At 39.5% G+C, this 19,295-nt stretch overlaps 1 protein-coding gene across 2 annotated transcripts in view; it reads left to right on the top strand.

Moving 5' to 3' along the window:
- LOC135195734 (low-density lipoprotein receptor-related protein 11-like) overlaps positions 1–19,295 on the top strand; it is an 88,336-nt gene that overhangs the window by 53,170 nt on the left and 15,871 nt on the right. For both annotated transcript variants that reach the window (XM_064222175.1, XM_064222176.1), the window contains exons 4-6: positions 13,647–13,775; positions 14,343–14,444; positions 17,435–17,516. In XM_064222175.1, coding sequence (XP_064078245.1) covers positions 13,647–13,775; positions 14,343–14,444; positions 17,435–17,516 — 313 coding nt within the window. The remainder of the gene's footprint in view (positions 1–13,646; positions 13,776–14,342; positions 14,445–17,434; positions 17,517–19,295) is intronic.

Raw genomic sequence — 19,295 nt, 5'->3', positions numbered from 1 at the left:
AAGAAACGTAAGTAATGTCTACAGCGCACCGCACGAGGTGCACTGACGGCACTATCCCCACACGGGGAAAACGTACGGAACTGAAGATTTAAGAAGACAGAAGTTTACACCCGTGAAAAGTTTATTGTGCAAAATGCAAGTCAGCCTCGTCAGGACAAATATGGAGCAAGTTCATTATAAGCTAATTTGAATGAAATACAGATTCTCTCTCTCTCTCTCTCTCCTCTCTCTCTCTCTCTCTTCTCTCTCTCTCTCTCTCTCAAATATGCACACAGATAAGCGGTCCTACTGCTAAATTGACTGCCTCGCCAAGGAGAATTTACTGTGATGGATTACTTTGTCTAAATGGCGTCCCACAACCCGAGGTCATCGGCATCGCTAGGCAGGCGTCCAGAGATTCACTCCGGAACATGCCAGAACGCTTTTGGGAAGGGTATGAAGGGTATGTGGCTACCTCACCTAACCAAACTAACACAAAAGATATAGACTCCACAGGAGAAAAAGGAGTTACGCGTAGTGTACTAAAAACAGGGCGTAACCCGACCTCCAGCTTACTTGGTACGCGTGCGAGATTTTTCCCTCATGCATAATTTGTAAATATTATATTCTTAACTTTTAAAGTAAATTAAAACGAGTTAAAATCTACAGTCAAATAGAGCCTTGTTTCACCAACGAAAATTACAATAAATACGCTACATTGTTTTGAAGTAATTGTTCTGTACTGTTTCACATGCACATTATTAATTTTTTTTTACATTTTCAATCTCATAAAATCTTGAATATCCTATCCTAAAATTCCTGTATCTTTAACTCAACGCGAAACACCTCAACAACCGCAAGAACAACAAATTAGGAAAGAAAAGGAGTTTCGTAAAGTGTACTAAAAACAATTAATAGATTTTACTGGACCACCTATAACAGCCAACTATAAATAAGCTCTAAATTTAGAACAAACTATTAATTTAATGTTCATGCTAGCATGCTCATACACACACACACACACGTACATAACGTACAACAGCCCAAACGTCATTGAACACACGAGAAACGATTTCCCAAAATACAAATAACTAACTGACAAATGTCACGGGCGAATGTGATAAATAAAAGAATAGAAATTTTTGTCTCGAAGAATTCCCACAAAAGGAGAAAACGCCAGCAGAGAACCTATCACATAGATTGCAATCAGGAATACCTACTGATTAGGGACTATAACAATAAAGCAATGAAAGATATTTCGTAATCTGTCGAGTAAGACACACGCTTCCTTTTGTTACGAATGTCAAGGTTGTACTACAATAGAATAGTAGAATAGAATAGAATAGAATATAGAAGCAGACTGTCGAAAAGGTTTGAAAGGTGCAACAGGAGGAAAACCCTCGTAGTTGCACTAGGAATCATTTAAGAGAGGGTTAAGGAATTGGGAAGAAAGAGGTTCTGAACGGAGGTACAGTAAAAGGAATGAGTGAAAGGGTTTGCAGTTAGGGTCGCCTAATGCAAAGAAACCTTCAGTAATGCCTGCGAATTTACTGGAAGCATTCTAACGACTTATTTCTTGGGTGGTATAAGTTATCATCGCCATTATCGTCATCATCACACTTGATTGTTATTGGAAACTCTCATCCACAAGGCCTCATTCAATACAATGTTCAGACTTCTTTTTACTGGAAAGTTGTGGCACGTCATTCTTTTAAAGGACATCCTACTTCCATAACATAATTTTCTGGACTGATATGACTTCCATTTCTTCCATATCTCAAGATTTGCCACTCGCTGAACAGCCCAGGTGCTTGATAATCACACGTCATTATAAAGTTAATTTATCAGTAGGAGTTAGAAATCTAATTACACGCAGAAGTATGCAACAATGAACACGTGTGTAAGTTGAAAATCTGAGGTATTTCCGGGGAAAAACTCAAGTGACTGAGCTGGGACGGCGTCTTAAGGCAACTCACTGAGCAGTCTGGTTGGAGTATAATTACTGACGGCCTAAAAAAGTTATATAATGTATCCCTGAGAACAGAACTCGCTGATGCGTACGTAGAGGAGTATTGTACTGACTGCCTTAGTCATGAGAACAGAACTCATTAACACGAACACAGAAACTTTGTTTTCCCAGTTTTGTTACCGAAAAAATTACACGCACACACACAAAATTAGATGATCCCAGGTTTCATCACTACACACGGGGTACCGCCCCTGGGGAAAACACAAGGAGTACTGCCCCTGGGGAAAACACAGGGAGTACTGCCACTGGGGAAATCCCCAGGAAGGAGATACCAAGCATGGCAATGATTTGCCTGGGGAAATACCTGAAGTTTACAGAGCACAAAGGAAATTATACATCTGTAACCTCCGTCAGTTTCATGCCATCAAAACCCTTCCAGTTCTCGTTTGATTCTGTCTGTATATATATATATATATATATATATATATATATATATATATATATATATAGATATATACACATATATATATACACACACATATAAATATATATGTAAATATATATATAATATATATATATATATATATATATATATATATATTATATATATATATCCAATGTAGCACGAAGGAACACGTACTAGAGAAAATCCTTGAATTCACGGTAGGTGAAACTGGGGACTTGGGACAAGTACTTTTGTAGCTTATTCTACCGTGGATTTAAGTATATAATATATATATATATATATATATTATATATATATATATATATAGATAGATAGATAGATAGATATATAATATTATATATATAATATATATATATATATATATATATATATATATATATATATATATAATTACACAGGCCATGATTCATAACAGTTATCTCAGAACTACTTCTGCATCAATCCTGATCTCAGTGCCTCCCAAATCGCCTATGTATCAACTCTATCATGAACTTCCTCTGTCCATACATTGCTGCCATACATGGCTTCTCCCTTTCCCCTCAAACTTCCTAGGAAAAAAAAAATGTCTAAAATGTACCTGATTTACACATCTTGTTCTTTTCTTCAATTTTATCCCGCGCAGGAAAATGAAAGATGTTTTGGTTAGGTTATGCCCAACAATTTCGTCCTTCAGTGGACGTCTTCTTTCCTTAATTTTTGTTTTATCTTTTATTATCTTCTTTCCCTAATAAAAGCTCCGAGCACTTGGCTCCGAGAAGGGTTCCAATGGAGGACGATATTGTTGGGCATACTTCATCATCATTCTTTCATTTTCCTACGTGGGATACAACCGAATAATATATCTTCGGTGGAAGAAGACTACCACCATTATCTTGTTCTTAGTCTAACCTCACATTGCGTGTCGCTCAGTAATCCGTTTGTCAACCGAAGTGGATATAGAATTTAGACCAAAGACCAAGCATTTTGACCTATGAGGTCATTCAGCGCTGAAACTGACTGTAAAAAGGTTTGAAAGTTGTTACAGGAGGAGAACCTCAAAGCAGTTGTACTATGAATCAATTGTTAGGAAAGTAAGATAGAAGAAAGCGAATATGAAAGGATGTACAGTAAAAGGAACGAGAGGGATTGAACCTAGGGGCTGTAGGGACGCTGTAAAGAACTTTGAGTAATGCCTACAGTGTATCTGTCGTACGTTCTGAGTCGGAATTCCTGTTCGCACTCCTTCAAAGGTATGCGAGGAAATGTTATGCATCCACAATTCCTGCCATCTGCGTTATCGCAAACCCTTGTGCGAGACTGCACTCACACCAAACCTGTCACGGTCCCCTGACATATTCTAACACGAGCTTCACTTTCATCATCAAACTTTCCCATCCTTGGTCACAAATCATCTTCAAGTCTCTCTCTCTCTCTCTCTCTCTCTCTCTCTCTCTCTCTCTCTCTCTCCCATGCAGTGTATAGCACGGCTGCTGCACAGGCGGTCTTGTACCGGCGATGTTTGGACATTTCTTGGTGGTGTCTCCCAGACAAGAATTAACTACAGCAAACGCATGCTACTCAATTTTCATTCTTAATTTTCGGGTGATAGAGAACTGAAGCTGAAACTGAAACGAACTTCTACGAGCTGTCAAAAATGAGGTGGTCTCAGCCTTGACGCAGCAATCGTCTGTAGTTACGCAAATTACAAAACAAAATAATAAATAAATAAATAAATAAATAAATAAATAAATAAATAAGTGCATTTTAAAAAATCACTAAAATGTAACCAAAGCAGTCTCTAATTCAGCCCCGGAAACGTTGCCCCTCCTCAGAACAGAATACAGACTTTAGGCCAAAAGACAAGCGCTGGAACCTATGAGGTTATTCAGCGCTGAAACGGAAATTGCACGTCAAAAGGTTCGGAGGGTGTTAACAGTAACAGGAGGAAAACCTCAAAGCAGTTGCACTATGAAGCAATTGTTACGAGACGGTGGGAAGTAAGATGGAAGAAAGTGAGAATATGAACGAAGGTACAGTAAAATGGGTGAAAGGGGTTGCAGCTAGAGGCTGAATGGACGCTGGAAAGACCCCTAAGTAATGCCTACAGTGCACCGTTTGCCCTTCCTTAGCCCCAACGTGAAATTATCGAGCAGATAATAAATAATCCTTTATAACCAAAGCCATAACGTCTAAAGAGAGGACAAGCGTCTTCTGGGAGACAAAAAAAGAAGAAAAAAAAAACTCTCAAATTTTTAATACAAAGCAGAAAACTCCAAAAACACGAAGACGACGATGTGAATGATGACGAAGAAGACGATGATGACGAAGAAGAAAATGACGAAGACGACGATGATGACGAAGAAGACGATGATGATGACGAAGAAGACGACGATGACGAAGAAGAAAACGATGATGATGACAAAGAAGACGACGATAATGACGAAGACGACGATGACGACGAAGAGGACGACGATGATGATGATGACGAAGAAGACGATAACGATGATGACGAAGAAGACGACGACGATGATGACGACGATGACGATGCCTGACTATCGTGACGCGAGTCATCTCCACCAGCAAAGCTCCGTTCACCGTTACGCTAGCAGACGACTCCCTCCCTTATCGGGAACGCTGGCTATAGGATGTCGTCATCCCCATCCTAGCCTAACCCGAGAGAGGAAACGCCCTCTCGCAAGTAGTAGAAGGATGCCTGGGGCATCCAACCAGCACAAGAAGAAGAGCTTCTTCGCTGTCAGAAGCGCCAAGCAGCATCCCGCGAGTGCTTTGGGTGGTGTAGTACCTGTTATTATTCTCCTTATTTTCAGGATGGAGACCGTCATTTACAGTCAATTACAGTTATTTCTGTTTACAGATTTCGTGTAATTAGCTCCATTTTTGCCAGAGGCCGCCATTTACAGTCAATTACAGTTATTTCTGTTTACAGATTTCGTGTAATTAGCTCCATTTTTACCAGAGGCCGTCATTTACAGGCAATTTACAGTTAGTTACTGTTTACTGATTTCGGGTAACTAGCTCCATTTTTGCCATAGATGGTTTTCAATTCTAATATTGGAAGCAAGATGGTTATGGCAAGCAATTTTTTTGCTACGTCCATCCAGATTCAACCTTGGAAACTACCTCGTTAGTTTTTTCGTCTTAGTAATGAAGAACAATTATATCCGTATGAGGAAAATACTAAGGAGAAAAACAGGTTTGGGAATAGAATAAACGATAAAGTAATTCGGAGTTATATATTCCTGATGTGTCCTATGCACCGAGAGCCTTTTCTTAAATTTATTCCCTCGACATCCAGTATTCCACAAACCTATGATTAAAATTTACTGCCATTGTGTGTGTGTGTGTGTGTGTCGAGAGCCGTTTCTTAAATGTAATTCCTCGAAATACAGTATTCCACAAACCTATAATTCAAAATTATTCCCAGTGTGTGTGTGTGTGTGTGTGTGTGTGTGTGTGTGTGTGTGTATGACGTGATGCATGACGCATGTTGCTTGTTACCTCAAAACTATTTCTCCTCAAGGTAACTTTGCCCAAACACCGATTTCTTGACAGCATAAAGAGAGTGAAAAAAAAAACGAACTGAATAAAGCCACGGGCTCCACCCACGCCGAGTGCTTTCCTTGCATCCGTGTTGTACACAGACCTGATATATATTCAGTCTTTGGAGAATAGGCTCTGCAATCTCACAGACTGGGATGGTTTGGTCGCACCTTTCCTAGATAAGTGACACCCCAAAGGGTTTTCGGGGGTCGTTATCTAGTCTTTTGTTGATGTTTTTCCGGTCATCCCCACCGGGTTTGCATTAACACGTCGCAGAGGTAGATAGCACATATCGGGTTAAAACCCTTGGGAAATTTGGGAGTCACATTCTAGGGAAAATGCGTTCGGATATGCGATGTGAACGGGAGAGCTTCATACACTTAAAAAGAAAGAGACAGAGATGGCTGGACAGAGATAGATTGAAGAAGGATAAATCTGATGGACAACTTGCAAGACGATGACGATGATGTTGGAGTTGGTTAATCGTATATATGGCTGATTATCATTCTCCTGCGATGAATGTCATAATATTCCGTCTAATGTCTTTAATAAATGGTAGCTCTTTTGATGGAGAACAGGATACCCTAGGGAGGATATATATATATATATATATATATATATATATATATAATATATATATATATATATATATATAATAAAAGGGAGCCCATAAAAACGCCAAAATATAGTAAGTAAATACTATATTTCAGAGACTGCTGCCCCTCTCTTTGGGGAGGTACTGAATGAGAAAAGTTACAGAAAAGGCGGTATTTGTGGGCTCCTTTTATTAGATGGAATTCTGTTGTCACAGAACATTTTTACTACACACACACACACACACACACACACACACACACACACACACACATATATATATATATATATATATATATATATATATATATATATATATATATATATATATGCTAATCACATTACCGTTATTCATATATATAGCATTAAGCTACAAATATCCTTAGCTATTTAATTTGCTTTACCTCGGAATTCATATATTTTCACGTAACAAAAATTTGTATGAATTCCGAGGTAGAGCGAATGAGATATTAAAGGATATTTGTAACTTTATGCATATATATATATATATATATATATATATATATATATTATATGTATATATATTAAATATATTTATACATATATATAAATATATATATATATATATATAATATATATATATAAGTGTGTATGTGTGTATATATAAACACATATGCCTGGTGTTGCTGACCTGCAGTTCACGGCGATAAGCTCTTACCTTGCAAGCGGCCGAGGAGGAGTATTTGGGCAGGACTGGGATGCCCAGCGGGTTATCGAGCCCAAACAGGGGCGGCCGACGAAGTTTGGAAGTCATCCTCTCCTCTGCCGGGCTGCGACCGAAACTTCTGCTCTCAACTTCTTCCTTCCCACGCACAGACGAAAAACACTGCTACGACACACGCAGGCAATCGAGACGACCAATAAAACTGTTAGTAGTATCACCGAGAGAATCTGAACAATCACACACAGGGGTCTTATCGAGATCCGAGTGGAAAAGCTAAAAATAAGTGATATTTCGTCTTGATTTCTATCTTTTTCTGACCACTCTATAGGGAAGCTCCAGGAGCTCACTTCTCAACACACGGGCTATTCCTCCGTTTCGCCACGAGTAGGACTCCGAATATACGAGGTTGAATGACCTGGCAGGCTGGGCTTTCAACAGCTGTTAACTCCTACGACGACGACCATGTCATTCACTGGGACACCTTCCACTGAATCGCCGGACGCAGCAAGCGCGCGGGTACACTCCAATCCGTCTCGCGAGGGGCTATGACGTCAGGGTCTGCCTAACCTGCGAGCGCTCGTTCCCGAAGCCTTTTAAAGAAGTTGCCAGCGACTCCCGGGGAGTTCATCTCGGCGCTCCCAAAGAGGACTGGTTGAAGCTGCTGATAGTGTTTGCATACAACAGGCAGACAGTGAGCTTCGGTGCAAATTAGGGAAACGTGGAATGTCACGAGGAAGAATTTGCTTCAGACTGGCGAATTATCTATCTCAAATTTCCATATAAAAGATGATAAGGTTATAATAATATCGTAGTGTTGCAGAAACCCGCAAGCTTTAAGCTCAGCGGGTGATTTCAACGCAGCCAAAGAGTTATCATGAACGGCACAGTAACGAAAGAATGTATCGTAAAATGTTGCAGAAAAGCGAGATTAAATTTCAGCGGGTGATTTCAACGCAGCCAGAGAGTTATCACAGTGACGATTATAGTAAAAGCTGCTGCTGCACGAGATTTAAATTCAGCGGGTAATTTCAACACAGTCAGAGATCACGAACGGCACAGTGACGAAAGAATGTATCGTAGAATGTTGCAGAAAAGCGAGATGTAAGTTCAGTGGGTAATTTCAACGCAGCCCAATAGTTATCATTATCAGCACATTGACGATTATAGTAAGAATTTAAAAAATGCTGCAGAAAAGCGAGATTCAATTTCGGCGAGTAATTTCAACGCAGCCAGATAGTTATCATCATCGGCACAGTGACGAAATAAGATTAAAACATCAATTCTGAGAGGGAAAAAAAAAAAAAAATCTTTTCCCAGTCCTTTCTGTTTAAGAGCAACTCCTTTTTTTTAGGCTTTTCTTGGTTCCACCTGATACAAACAACAGCTTTACGTGACTTCCGACCCACGTCGAGAGTGAACGTCTATCACCAGAAATACACATCTCTCACACCTCAATGGAATGCCTGAGAATCGAACTAGGTGGCCGTCCAAGACCATAACGATCACGCCACTGAGGCGCGGTAATGTTTGTGTGTGTGTTTGTGTGTGTGTGTGTGTGTGTGTGAAGGAAATAATACAAACCCAGCCAGATACCGTAAAAGGAAAATTGAATATTAACCAAATTTTTTTTACTGATTATTCAGAAGCATTGTAAATAACATGACTAACTTTATTCAGTTACTGTTATCAAAAACTCCCAGAGCGATACTTTGCCTAAAAGCTTTAACTTTATTCACTCTAAATTCTTATCCGTTTGGGTCTTACGTCATGGAGTGAATGTCGTAGTGCACAACGCTGTCAAAAATTCACTCTCCGCACTGAAGGATAATGAAGATCAATTGTTCTCCAGTTGCTATATATATATATATTTTTTAGAATCTTCAGATTAAAAAGAAAACAAGTTATCTACTGAATAGAAGAGTAGAATGTAGGATTTAGGAAGGATAATGAAGATGAATTGTTCTCCAGTTGCTATTTTTTGTAGAATCTTTACCTAAAAATAAATAAATAAATAAATAAAAAAGTTCTCTACCGAGCAGAAGAATAGAATATAGTATTTACGTAAAAGACCACGCGCTGGAGCCTATCAGGCCATTTAGAGCTGAAAGGGGAATTGACAGTAAATAAAAAGTTTGAAAGGTGTAACAGGAGGAAAACCTCGCAGTTGTATACAATGAATCAATTGATAGGAAAGGGTGGAATGGAAAAATGGAAGAAAGAAGATACGAATGGAGGTACAGTAAAAGGAATGAAAGGGGTTGTAGCAGCTAAGGACCCGAGGAAGGGACGCTTCAAGGAACCTTAAGCAATGCCTACAGTGCACCGCATGAGGTGCACTGACGACACTACCCTTCTAATTTCTGAACTTGGATTTACAGTTTCCACAGAGAAGATATGAATGAGAAACAACAATTCTCGAGCGATGGATTCCCGTAGAGAGGTAGTGTCGTCAGTAAACCTCATGCGGGGCACTGTATGCATCACTTGCGGTTCTTTGCAGCGTCCCTCCGGCCTCCTGCTGCAACCCCTTTCATTCCTTCTCTTTTTTCCATCTTACTTTCCTGAAACCTTTCAAATAGTTCCTCGTTGGACGAGTGGGTTACGTGCTCGCCTACTAACTAGGTAGTCCGAGTTCGTTTCCTCACGCTGCCAACGCGGAAATAGAGGAATTTATATCTGGTGATTAGAAATTCACTTCTCGATATAATGTGGTTCAGATCCCACAATAAGCTGTAGGTCCCGCTGCCAAGTAACCAATTGGTTCCTAGCCACGTGAATGAAAACATGAAATCCTTCGTGCCAGCTGTTAGTCAGCTCAGTGGTCTGGTTAAACTGAGAGAGACTTAACTTGACACCTTTCAAACTTTACTGTTAATTTCCGTTTCGGCACGGAACGATATCACAGATCACAACGCTTGGCCTTTGCCGTCAACTCTACGTACATTCTATTCAGTTCTAGCGATGGGTGGGAAATTGGGCGTGAGGGGTGATGACAATGACTGTTCTCGACAAAATGGTTTATGGGACAGAACAGAATAAAAGAAAGTTGCCGTAATCGCCTGAGATAGATAGGTACTTAGATATAAAGGAGTTACAAATAGCCTATTGTGACGCGAGATGGCACTGCTGAACTTTCGACCTCAAAGACACGTTGGGCAATCAATGACATCCATTTGCCAGTATTGTTCGTGCATCTCTCTCTCTCTCTCTCTCTCTCTGTAGGTTTCAACCTCGAATACATTTCTAAGGCTAGAATTATATGATTCGTCACGTATGCTATTTATTAAAATAAGTATAATTATGTATAAATATACTTATATTATATATCTATTTAATATATATATATATATATATTATATATAATAGATAAATAGATACACACACACACACACACACACACACACACACATATATATATATATATATATATATATATATATATATATATATATATATATATATATGGGTGAACGAACACTAATTCATCGTTACCACCATTATAACCTTATTACTAGTAATCCGCGCCCGTTCAGTCACCCGTGAATTACCAGGCGGTCGTAATCACACGATCGACTTAAAGCCAGAGTTGCGTCATTGTTGCGTCAGATATATAACCTCATCCGCGCACTTTTCGTTTGCAGAGACCGCAGAAACATTTTCCCATCGCGAATTGAGTTGGATATAAAGTTTAGGCCAAAGGTCAAGCGCTGTGACCTACGAGGTCATTCAGCAGTGAAAGGGAAACTGAGAGTAAAAGGTCTGATAGGCGTAACGGGAAAGAAAACCTCAAAGCAGGAAAGTAACATGGAGGAAAGAATATGGAAGGAAGTACAGCAAAAGGAATGGAAGGGGTCGCAGCTAGGGGCCGAAGGGACGCTGCAAGGAATCTTAAGTAATGCCAACTGTGCACCGCGTGAAGTTCACTGACGGCGTTGCCCCCCCTTCCCCTACGGAATTGAATTTGTTATAATGGAAAGGCGTAGTTTGTATGGGACATCTCCACTTTACCTCGCGTCAGTAAATGCAAATTGCTTCGCTGCATTTAAGGTTAAAATGGACGTGAAAACCAAAGTCAACAACCCCTCCCCATCCCTTGTAGAATTTACAAAGAGCAACGTCACCAAAATATCACAAAGTGAACCCCAAGCCCTGACGAACTCAACTTGATTGAGACACTATTGGCACAGCAGCCTGCAGGAGGAGGAGGTCGCCGTGTCACCGCTCTAACAACAATGAAGAGAAGGGGTGCTTTTGTCTGTGTGTCTCTGATGGTGGCAATCTCCTTCGTTCCCAACAATCAACATCTCGGGGACCCACCTTCCTTTCATCATTCTCCTCGAGACCTTTTCTCTCTCTCTCTTTAATTCGACATCGCCTCTGCAGAAGAATGCTTTCTGTTCATTCCCTATTCCCTCTCCCACCCCCCTGCCTTCACAATGAGGGCTTCTAATTCCGTCATTAGGGACATTCGTTTGCCGAAGGTGTCTCACGCCCTTCGTGAGGCGTTTGTTTGTATGGTGTTTTTACGTTGCATGGAACCAATGGGTATTCAGCAACGGACCAACGGCTTTACGTGACTTCCGAATCACGTCGAGAGTGAACTTCTATCACCAGAAATACACATCTCTCACTCCTAAATGGAATGGCCGAGAATCGAACCCGCGACCACCGAGGTGAGAAGCAAACACCTAACCAACCACGCCATTGAGGCGCTTAACAGTTGTTAGAAGATGGAAATTAAGATGGAAGAAAGGGAATATGAACAGAGGTACAGTGAAAGGAATGGAAGGGGTTGCAGCTAGGGACCTAAAGAAGGAACACTGCAAAGAACCTAAGTAATGCCTACGGTGTATCACGTGCGGTGTACTGACGGAACTACTTCCATACAGGGTTCAAGTTTACTAGCGTCCGCCAACAATCTTGAAATTCACAAACATTTCAGATAACCAGAGGCAAATTTATGATCATTCAAGACTGTCAAAGTCCCTTCAACATGACTATAATGTTCATTAAGCTACAAATGTCCTTTAATATCTATTTCGCTCTGCCTAGGAATTATTATAGTCCCGATTTCTCCTCTGTCCGCTGGTTGGAATCCAAAACTGGACGAAATTCTTATCAACTAAAAAATTCCCCCTCGGTAAACTTATATGAAAATAGAGGAATTTATTTCTGGTGATAGAAATTCATTTCTCGATATAATGTGGTTCGGATCCCGTTGCTAGGTGACCATTTGGTTACTAGCCGCGTTAAAATATCTAATCCTTCGGGCCAGCCCTAGGAGAGCTGTTAATCAGCTCAGTGGCCTGGTAAAACTAATATATACATATACATAGATATTACATATATATATATATATATATATATAATTATATATGTATATATATATATATGTATATATAATATATATATATATATATATATATATTTCTATATATATATAATATTAATTCCGAGGTAGAGCGAATTGGATATGAAAGGACATTTTGTAGCTTAATGCATGTATATAAGAATCACGGCGATGTGATAAAAATTTATAACTATAATGATGTTGGAGAATACTGCTGCCGTCCAGCATTCCGGAATTTTGAGTCAATTCCAGATGGAACGACCGCCCCCCAACCCCCATTCTTGAACGCTGTACTCGTAACTCGTAAAATACATATTCTAGCATTTAATAGCAATTTGGAATAACTCTCCACCCTGAAATTCATTTCCACTGAAAAATATCAGAATGTTGAGTCAATTCCCGATGGAACGACGCCCCCCCCCCCCCTATTCTTGAACGCTGTACTCGTAACTCCTAAAATACATATTCTAGCATTTAATAGCAATTTGGAATACCTCTCCACCCTGAAATTTATTTCCACTGGAAAATATCAGAATTTTGAGTTAATTCCAGATGGAACGACCACCCCTACCCCCCAATCGCTGTACTCGTAACTCCTAAAATACATATTCTAGCATTTAATAGCAATTTGGAATATCTCTCCACCCTGACATTTATTTCCACTGAAAAATATCAGAATTTTGAGTTAATTCCAGATGGAACGACCAACACCCCCCCCCCCCCCACCCCCAATCGCTGTACTCATAACTCATAAAATATATATTCTAGCATTTAATAGCACTTTGGAATACCTCTCCACCCTGAAATTTATTTCCACTGAAAAATATCAGAATTTTGAGTTAATTCCAGATGGAACGACCACCCCCACCCCCCAATCGCTGTACTCATAACTCATAAAATATATATTCTAGCATTTAATAGCAATTTGGAATATCTCTCCACCCTGACATTTATTTCCACTGTTAAATATCAGTCACTGAATTCTTGCAACCTGTGTTAACCACAAGATACGTGTCCTGGTAAAAATAACTAAGCATTGGCTTCTTTTCCTTGTGCATTGCAGCCCCGAAATGCAAGAGATTCCAGTTCGAGTGCCACAGCGGGGAGTGCATAGCCATCTACAACGCCTGCGATGGCATTCCTCAGTGCCAGGACCAGAGTGACGAGGATTCCGCGCTGGGATGCCCAGCAGGTAGGTACGACGAGAACGGCCTAGTCTAGCTGATCAGAAACCATTTGATTATCTTTTATAATATATATGTCTCTTTTCCCTATGCCTCATCCATTGTCTTTTATCTTTCTTATCAGTGTCTCTACAATTATCAATCTTGTCATCTACGTTTCGGTACTTTCTCCTTTTGTCTTGTTATCTCGCATGTGACATTCAGTGACAAAAAAATATATAAGTAAAAAAAAAAGTTTGCAATTTTCTCCTTAGCGTTCTATAATCTTTATCAATTTTCTTCTGAAGTACTTGACTCAATCCTTAGGCCTCGCAGCCTCTACACTGACTTATCAAGGTATCTGTCTCCTCGTTCCGTTTCATTCTCCAGCGTTTTTCTCATTTATTATTAGATTATTACTATCTCATTCTCAAGATTCATGAATGCCCATTTCAACACTTACGAACACTCGACTCAGCAAGGTTTGTTGGCTCAAAGCTTAGATGACTGAAAGCAAGGACATCTGAAGTAAGTCTATTTATTTATTGTGTGTGGGTAGGTGGGTGTCTAGCTATTAATCTGTTCCATCTCGTCAGCATCTACCGAGGGCGCCGCCCCTGTGAGGGGGACCGGAAGTGCCTCTGGACCCTATACCGCTTGGGAAAATCAGCCCCCCCCTCCGAGAGACAATGCTTATGGTACGTAGACAATAATTTTTATTCACTTTAATTTGCTTTCGTGTCTATATATATATATATATATATATATATATATATATATATATATTATATATATATATATATATATATATATAGTTATATATATAATATATATATATATATATATATATATATATATATATATATATACAACGGTCGATGTCTGTCATTGCATCTAAAGCAAAGGCTCAGGGTCGAACCTTAGCTGTGGAAGATACACTTAGCATTTATAATTCCCCTTGGGAGTAAGTAATAAATAGTGAATTCAATATTGAGTGATATATATATATATATATATATATATATATATATATATATATATATATATATATAATGCGTGTGTATGTACGTATGTATGTAAGTATACGTGTAAATGGATAGCCTAATGACGAGAGAATATGAATATAAATAAAGGGTACTTCACTCCTGCCAATTACCTCAAGAACAAACAGCGCCACCTACATATGTAAACGACCAAGGCATACGAAAGGAATTAACATACTCCAGCAGATGAAAACGACTTGCATACCATTTACCAACACCAACAGTGGTTAGTATGCGGAAACACGCCCAAGGGAATCCACCAGGTAATTGTAGGAAGTCGTCATACTGGGAGAGGATTTATCGAAGCAAGGAGTCTGTGTGTGTGTGTGTGTGTGTGTGTGTATGGTGCTGTTACAGTCCTCCTCCGGAGTTTAAAAGCAGCGACCGGAACTCCTCGACATTGCGTAAAACGTCCTATCAGGACTCCTAGGCAACCGTTAAGTAAGATTGAAGGTAGTCGTTACAGAACATGACAACAAGTTTACTCTTTAATTAAGACAGAATGGCTTGTGATCACTTCCGTCTTAAGTCGTGCGTATTCTTCTACGCTCATCTTTTTATCCGTTTACGAATGCTGCTAAACTGAGCAGACTTTCTTTTTTTGGCAAATAACCCAAGTCTTGAGTCATGAAATGGGCCGTATGTTTCATGTAATTTTTTCTATATAATTTCATTAGGATCTGTATTGGAATAGAGGAAGAAGGGGGTAATTTTAATCAGACCAAACTTTCCAGTTAGATAAAACGTACAGCTTAATCCTTATTCGATGTACCAGAGCAACTGAGCATCAAAGATATTATTAAAATCGTCACAAAAGTTTGGGTCATGTCGTTACACCTGCATAATGAAAATTGGTAGGTTCTGGAAAGTGGACCTTATCATCAGGGATTAGCAAGTGAACCAAGATATTACATAAATATCTGGATCCTAATACGTATGAGGAAGTGGCCCTGAACAGATCACCAATATGTCGGTAACTAATCACATACATATCACAAACAATCTGACAAGAAATCAACAACTAAGTGCGGAGGGAATCTTTCGCAAATGCTGGATAATTGTATGAAACACTGGGTAGGACTGCTTGTAGGTCGTAGACTTATCTTCAACTTGTTTGTGATGTGTGAGCGATAAGTGCAAGACATGGTAGGACAGCCAGTAAGTCGTAAACTTGTCTTCGACCTATTTGTGATGTGTGAGCAATAAGTGCAAGACATGTTAGGACAGCCAGTATGTCGTAAACTTGTCTTCGATCTGTTTGTGATGTGCGAACGATAAGTATAAGACATGGTAGGACAGCCAGTATGTCGTAAACTTGTCATCGACTTGTTTGTGATGTGTGGGCAATAAGTATAAGACATGTTAGGACCTTGATAGCCAGTAAGTCGTAAACTTGTCTTCGACATGTTTTGCTGTAGAGTGGACGAACATCTAGTAATGAGGTTCTCAACCTTTTCTGGCCCGTTACAGGCTGCTCTATGAGCAAGAGCCCGTGCTGGTATAAAGCCAGCTCAATCAAACACAACAACATTTTGGCCCATGCACCCTTTCACCATATGTTAGAATGTCATTCCCCGCCTCCTTCCCACAACTGTCTGCCTCAAAAGGTGAATTTTAAATAATATGCAGTAAAATAATAACACAAACACACAAGCTAGTTGACAGAAAGCCCAAGGTGACCTCACAGCAGTGTGGACTGATACACACTGCGTTTTGTGGTCCTAGAACCAGTTTGATCCTGCCAATCTGTGGTCGCAATTCCCCCTGGCTGAGAACCACTGAGTTAGATGTCTTCTTGGGACTCTAAAAGGCTGGGCCCGCACCAGAAAACGAGTAGCAACCAGCCCTGAGAGGAAGGTCTCGCACCAACGGCTGAGGGTGGCGGGAAAATGGGTTATTTTCTACGGCTGTGGGACGGGAATCAGTCACCAGGAGGCTTTTATCCTTGAAAACCAGTCGCCGTGAGATGCTGCTTATGTAAATAATGTCTATCTCAGTCCAGCGACTTCCGGAGGCATTCCCGCAAACTGGGCGTTTGTCAGATGAGCTACACTTCTCGTGAGTCAACCCCAAACTGACGTAAGACCCCGAGGAAACAGACTAGCCTGAGAAATGCCTCGACTGCAGACTGAAACTTGACAGATATCAAAGTCACATGATGTGGAATGATTTTTGTTTGTTTGTTTGTATGGTGTTTTTACGTTACATGGAACCAGTATGGTTATTCAGCAACGGGAGCAACGGCTTGACGTGACTTCCGAACCACGTCGAGAATGAACTTCTATCCCCAGAAGTACACATCTCTAACACCTCAATGGAATTCCCGAGAAATCGAACTCACGTCCATCGAGGCGGCAGGTCAAGACCATACCGATCCCGCCACCGAGGCGCTTTGATGTGGAATGGATGGAATATACAATTTAGGCCGAAGGCCAACCGCTGGGACCTACGATGATGAGGTCATTCATTCAGCGCTGGAAGGGAAACTGAGAGTCAAAGGTTTGAAAAGTGTAACAGGAGGAAAACCTCCAAGCAGTCGGTACTATAAAACAATTGTTAGAAGAGGGCGGACGAAAGTGGAAGAAAGAATATGAGTGGAGGTACATGAAAATGAATGATTTACTACTTCAGTTCCTTCTTTGCAGGCCCAGGATACGAGAGGGTGATATTCAACCACAAGTCGAACCCTCTGGAGAACTACAGTCATTATCCTCCTTCAGGGCAGGGGTAAGGTTGCATTTGTTTGCTTATTGTATGTATTCATATTATGCACAAAAAGTATTAATCACATTCCACAATTATACGACTCGAGATTGACATAATGATTTATCAAATTCTTTTCAAGATTACATTTTTCTATATATATATATTATATATATATAGATATATATATATATATATATATATATATGTATATATATTATAAAGTATATGCTATATAATATATATACTATATATTATTTGTAATATATTTATGTTTAAATATACAATTAACTACAAATGACCTTTAATATCCAATTCGTTCTACCTCGGATATATATATATATATAATATATATATATATATATATATATATATATATATATATGTATATATATATATATAATATATATATAATATATATAACGTGAAACAAATATCTATAGTATATATACTATAATATACATATACATATCATATCTATTCCCCCTTTGAAAGAGGTGGCATCAGATGGGGTTAAGCCTAACAGTTTCTCTGCAAATCATTTGGAATGGGGTTGCTAGACCTTCGCCTTTTTCTTGTCCCAGCAAACATTAGAAGCAGTCATTTACAACTTGGTGGATTAGCAAGAGGTAAGTCGTGGGTGGTCCAGGGAATTCACTTTTGTCCTCAGAAATTATTTTGGGGTGAAATTGCTGGCTGCCACACCGCCTTATGACACCTCGCTGCCACCCACCGCGGTCGAGTTACTACCAGGTGCAAAATTTCACCGCTTAGGTGAACAAGAGCAAAATGGTGAACGTCTTTGTGGTCTGCACCACGACAGGCAAATTTAGACGGTCACCCATCTAAGTAATGTCCTGGACCCAACGACTCCGATCAGCAGCAGCAGAGAGAGTTATATATAGTCACCTGAGTCACTGTTTAGTTAGAAAATTTCCTTTCTCCACTACTGGTGACAATAACAATGATAATTGACACACCCACGAAAAAACATCTGTGGGTAAAAAAAAAAAAAAAAATTAATAATAATAATGCGTCAAATGTCACTTTCTCCGGCGCAAGTCCGAAAGCAAAAAGGAATGCGGTTTGGTTTTGTGGCGACGCGCCGTGACGTACGTGAGTGCGTGCGTGCGTGCATGCAAGCAAGCAAGCAAGCAAGAGATCTCTCCGCCCGATTGTGACGTAACTTGCTTGTGCTTGCAGCTGTTAGGCAACTAGACTTTCCTCATGCAAATTTGGGCCATTATCTTCGTGACATTAATTGCAGCTGGCCTCATATTCATTAAGTTATGATGTGGCTTCATATTTGTGTAAGTATGACGTAAGTCAGGTATTCGGTTATTTAAAGGGACGCTCTTTGGGTGCTGAGCATTGTGTAAGTACAGTTTGTCATTCTTCTGACGGATGAAAGTCTTGATGAACTGGATGTAATTCTGACGAGCTTGGTGACAATAGTTTTAGTTTTAACTGTGCATGCTAAATCAACGTGGGGTAGTATGATTTAATAATAAAAATAAACAAATAATATATATATATATATATATATATTAATGTCTTTTTAATGTAATACAACCGTATAATATGAAGATAAAAGGCCAATAAAAAACTATTTTAACGTTACATATCTTACCAGTGATCAGGAGCACAGAAGAAAGTGCTTGAAATACATGGTTGCAACGTTAAAATAGTGGTTTATGGGCCTTTTCTCTTCTATATATATATATATATATATATATATATATATATATATATATATATATATATATATAGTTTCCCTACGTTAATGAAAATAGCTGGTAGGTT

The sequence above is a fragment of the Macrobrachium nipponense genome, chromosome 16, assembly GCF_015104395.2.
Source record: "Macrobrachium nipponense isolate FS-2020 chromosome 16, ASM1510439v2, whole genome shotgun sequence".
In the NCBI taxonomy this organism is placed as follows: domain Eukaryota; kingdom Metazoa; phylum Arthropoda; class Malacostraca; order Decapoda; family Palaemonidae; genus Macrobrachium; species Macrobrachium nipponense.
This window is presented reverse-complemented; position numbering and strand designations above follow the sequence as displayed.